The sequence below is a fragment of the Suncus etruscus genome, chromosome 9 (genome assembly GCF_024139225.1).
Source record: "Suncus etruscus isolate mSunEtr1 chromosome 9, mSunEtr1.pri.cur, whole genome shotgun sequence".
Classification (NCBI taxonomy): domain Eukaryota; kingdom Metazoa; phylum Chordata; class Mammalia; order Eulipotyphla; family Soricidae; genus Suncus; species Suncus etruscus.
In genome coordinates this window covers 54900322-54905424 of record NC_064856.1, presented here as the reverse complement: position 1 = coordinate 54905424, position 5103 = coordinate 54900322, and the positions used below count along the sequence as shown (strand labels likewise).

Genomic DNA, 5103 nt, shown 5'->3' with positions numbered 1-5103 from the left:
TTGAACTATCTAGTCCAGCCTCCCAGTTAGAGGGGGAAATATGGGAGGTACCAAGACCAAACAGGTGTAAGACTACTAAGTAGTAAGCTAGGCACAGAGGGGACCACATATTCTAGCAGCCCCAGGGGTGAGGGAGGAGGATATGGGAGGTAGGACGGGAACGGAGGTATAGGGAGGACAATTCGGTGATGAGAATCCCCTTAATTTTATGTAAATATGTACCTAAAATATTATTGTCAACAATATGTAAGCCACTATGATCAAAATAAAAATTATATTAAATTTTTCTTAACTATTAATTGTGATACAAATTATAAATAAAATGCTATGTTACTCTAAAATATTTCAATTAAAATTAATGGATTCATCAGTAAAAAATTAAATTGCTTTATGCTTCATGAAAATTTATTTTATTTTATTTTTTAGATAAATTTTTATTTTGGTCAAAGTGAATTACAAATCTTTCACTGTAATATTTAAGGTACAAAGTGACAATGAATGAGGGACATTCCCACCACCAGTGTTGTCCTCCCTCCACATCTCTTCCCAGTATGAATCTCATATCTCTCTCCTTTGCCCCTGCAATATTGATCTCAAATGTAAAAGCAAATGCGATCTCTCATTTGAAATGAATCTCTCATTTGAATGTGAAAGCAAAATTACTAGAAAAATGAGAAAGAAAAATTAAAAGTAAAGGAAGAGAAAGAAAATATAAAAATTACAGTAGCAAGCACACCTGGAAAATTATTATATCTCCAATGAAGTCATTAATACAATGGCAGAAAATTTAGTAAGCTCATGTTGTCATTTGTCCATTCTGTAAAATTGATGTGTTCTTATAGGGATGACTACATCAAACAAATAAAATTCTTCAGAAAATCAAAGCACTATTACTGATAGAAGACTTTGAGGCATGTATTAGCTGCCAGGCCTCCTTGAAGAAGGAGGGGAATGTGTCACATTTGTTCCAGAAAGCCTTAGTGATATCAGTCCCAGGTTTAATATCACTTGAAGTTTGGTCAGACTGGTGTCCCTGAAGAGAATAATAGAGGGGTGATGAGTCAAGCTATTGGGAAAAATAGTGATTCTGAGTGACAGAGGCAACAGGTGTGGCTTTGGCAGGGAGGTGTCATGGTCCACCCTCTCCTCTTGAGATAGCTAGCTTTGCTTATGTTTTAGTGTACGTATGGTTTTCAATGCTTGGTTAACATTTTATTTGAGAAAAGAGTGAGTAAATGGGTTTGAAAAATGGTGACTGCATTTGTGGACATGGTTATAGCTCCCAAGATTCCATTATTTTTTTCTTAAAGCCAAATGACATTTCACTATATATATGCTCCAAGCTTCTTTATCCACTCATCTATTTTTTGTATACTTGGACTTGAATTCTTTGATAATATTTTTGTTTTATTTTGTTTTTGGGTTATACCCAGTGACACTCAGGTTTAAATCCTGGCTTTGTGCTCATAAATTACTCCTGGTAATTTGGGAATACCAAATATATATAGGAGGAAGTCATATTTGTAAATGAGGGTCAGTTTGTTTAGGCTTTTATATTATTGGGCCTGTCAAATATTTAAATTAATCACTTCGGCTCTTTTATTTGGAAAAAAACTTGGGAAATACCTGAGGTATCATGAGAATAGTTCCATCTCTTTACATGTTAATAACCCAGAATAAGCTCAAGATAGTTTGTGGTGCTTGTGAAAGATAGGGAGATTCTAAGCTGTATAAATATTTCTAATGGACTTGGTATTAAGTTTTTGAGGGATAGAATAAGAATAAAGATGTTCAAGGATTTTTGTCTTATGAAAACTGGAAGTTTGGATTGATGTATCTATGTATATATAAATATGAAAAGTACTTTATCCTTCTAGACACGGATCCATGATGATCTAATGTCCTAATACATCTATTTCTTGCTATTCTGCCTATTTGTCCTTACTCCGTGTATAATATTCTTTTTTTTTGTTTGTTTGTTTGTTTCTGTGTCACACCCTGCAGTGCTCAGGGGTTACTTCTGGCTCTACACTCAGAAATCACTCCTGGCAGGCTCGGTGGACCATATGAGATGCCGGGATTCGAACTACTGTCCTTCTACATGCAAGGCAAAAGACTTACCTCCATGCTATCTCTACGGCCCCTGTGTATAATATTCTTGTTTAACTGGATAAATTTCCTTCTCTTCTGGGGTTGCATAGTTACCTATATATATTTGCTGTTGTTGTTTTTTGGCCACACCCAGTGATGCTCAGAGGTTACTCCTGGCTATGCACTCAGAAATCTCTCCTGGCTTGGGGGACCATTTAGGACACTGGGGGATTGAACCACGGTCCATCCTAGGCTAGCACACACAAGGCAAATGCCTTACCGCTTATGCCACAACTCTGGCCCCATAGTGCCCTATAAGTTTTAAAATGACTCATAACATTAAAATATAATTGATGTGAAATATTTTATCCTTTGTTCAATGTTAAATTTTTGTAATGTTATTATATATTAGATTTTGATAACATACATGTTAGTTTTATTTTTATATTCCTATTTATAGGAAATAAAATGACTGAAAATATTTGGAAACATTTGAAGCATAATAAAAATTATCTTAGAGATGAGTGATAATCCAGTATGTAGGGTGCTTGCCATACATACAATCAACACATGTTCAATCTACATCCCTGAGCCTACAAGAAGAGACATTTGAATGGAAATCGAAGAATAAGCCTTGAGCACTGCCAGATGCATGCCCAATTACAAAAATGATTTTAACTTAAACCATTTTAAATTTCTTTTTTCACAAGTCAATTCGTTGTCTCTGAATACACTCCACTGATTCAACCTGAGGTTTTTACCATAATATTTTCTGGTTAGCTCTTCAAAAATTCACAGATACATATCTGGTAGTGTAGATATCTTTATTATCTACTGTAAATCCATTGAATGATAAAAGAAAATATGCAACTCAAAGTAATGGAATAAACCAGATAATTCTCACTGAACATGTTCAGAGAGCATAGGACTTTATTTCTATTTTTCATTCCCTGTTCTAAAATAATGATTACAAATATTGTTGAAAGAAGAGCAAAGTAAAAAATTTTCTGTATGCTATTACCTCTTTCTCTTCAGTAATTTCCAAATCCCCTGCTTAATCTCTTGAGTTCGTACCCCATAGACAATGGGATTGAGAGCTGCAGGAATTACATGGTGCAAAACATTAAGCAGCACAGGGATCTCAGGAGAAACCTTTTTCTTGATCATATGCGTAAATATAAAAACGAGCAGGATAGTGCTGAAGAAGAGAATAAGAATGAAGTGGGAGCCACAAGTGCTCAGTGCTTTGGCTGCTGCTCCTTTTGCTTTGAGTCTTAGGACAGCTCGAAGAATGAAAGTATAAGAGAGGAAAATTAGGACGAGATCAGAGCCTATCAGACTCCAGGCTGCAATTAGCTGGTATATTTTGTTAAGTTTAATGTTGTCACAGGAGAGCTTGGACACGGAGAGATTGGCACATATACAATTATCAATTATATTTTTTCCACAATAATGGAGACGAGCAGAGAGGATGGGAATAGGTGCACACATAAATGTATTTCTGAGGAGGACAAAAACAACAGCCTTTGCCACAAACTGGTCGGTGATTATGGCTGAATAATGAAGAGGTTTGCAGATGGCCACATAACGGTCATAGGCCATGACCAGGAAAGTGCATGATTCCATGGGTAGAAAATTATTCATGATAAACATCTGAAGGAAACATGCAGAGAAGCTGATTGACCTGAGATCAAACCAGAAAATGGCCAGGACCTTGGGTATGACAGTGAGACAGAGCACAATGTCCAGCGTAGAGAGAAGGCTGAGCATATAATACAGTGGCTCATGCAGAGAGGATTCCAACCAAATGGTGATTAATAGGGTGGCATTGGCCCCCATGGCCAGGAGGAAAAGCAGGGTGAGGGGCCAGGTCAGCCAATGCTGCCAGATGGGGTCCCTGACAAAACAATTCAGCAGGAATTCAGAGACTTCAGCAGAGAGGGAATCATTGTTATATAGCATTGGTCAATGCTTTAGCGAGGATAATGCTTTTGAGAAGCTGAAGAAGAGAAAAAGAGTTAATTCTAACACAACACTCTAATTATCAAGTATTTAGCTTGCAAGAACCTGGATGGTAAATCTATAACCCAGTTATCCACCCTCCAAACACATTTTTGACACATAAGAGAACCTAATAAATACTTAAGTGTGTAATGTTCTCACTTTTGTTATTTTACTTGTTTATTGAGTTTCAGCTTTCTCAATATTCCTTTAATTTTGTTTGTTTTATTAAATATTTAGCCACCAAGGATTATTTGGATAAATTAGAAATTGAAGGCAGATAACATTCTGCTTTAAATTTTAAAATGTCTATCTACATATTCTTAAATATAAGTGATATTTAGGATCAAGCTTTAAAGGCCATAAAAGAAAATCCAGATTATTCATTCAATAAATTAATCAAACCACATCAATAAGATGGAAAACACCTGTGATGTATATTTATAAATTTATTTTTTCTATTTACATTATACTATAGTCGTATGCATATTTAGACACATACTACCTATCCTATATCAATAATTATATTCCTTGAATATAGAAGTGGACAAAGAAAAAGAATTACCATATTATGTAGAGTAAAATAAATTTTTCAGTGGTGTCACATGGTTAGTCAATAATATATGCAGCTCTGTATATTAACCTTACCTCAATAAAATAGAATTATAGAATATGTGTGAAAAGAGTGATTTAAAACTAATAATAACAAAATACTGATGTCATGTATTAACCTGAGGGTGTCTCTGACATTATAAAAACTTAAGTACTGTTTCATATTTAGTAACTTTTAGGAACAAAAGATAAAGGCTTGAGCCTTTAAGGCTTCAGCAGATGGGGGAATTGATTAGATGATTTTCACTATTAAATGGCATAACACTGTATTTTGCGTACCAGAAGAAAGTGGTGTCTTTCTATTACTTCTAATAACTTAAAAAAAAACTTACTACCTCAAAGCTTATTTAATAAGATACCTTCCTATAAATAAAGGAACTTCAATGAACTACTCTAGAC

The 5103-nt window shown here is 34.9% G+C and overlaps 1 protein-coding gene across 1 annotated transcript; it reads right to left on the bottom strand.

The window, feature by feature from the left end:
- Positions 1–3108: 3108 nt before the first annotated feature.
- LOC126018234 (olfactory receptor 56A3-like) lies at positions 3109–4053 on the bottom strand. The gene has a single exon (XM_049780378.1). The coding sequence runs from the start codon at positions 4051–4053 to the stop codon at positions 3109–3111; it is 945 nt and encodes a 314-aa protein (XP_049636335.1).
- Between the last annotated feature and the right edge of the window lie 1050 nt (positions 4054–5103).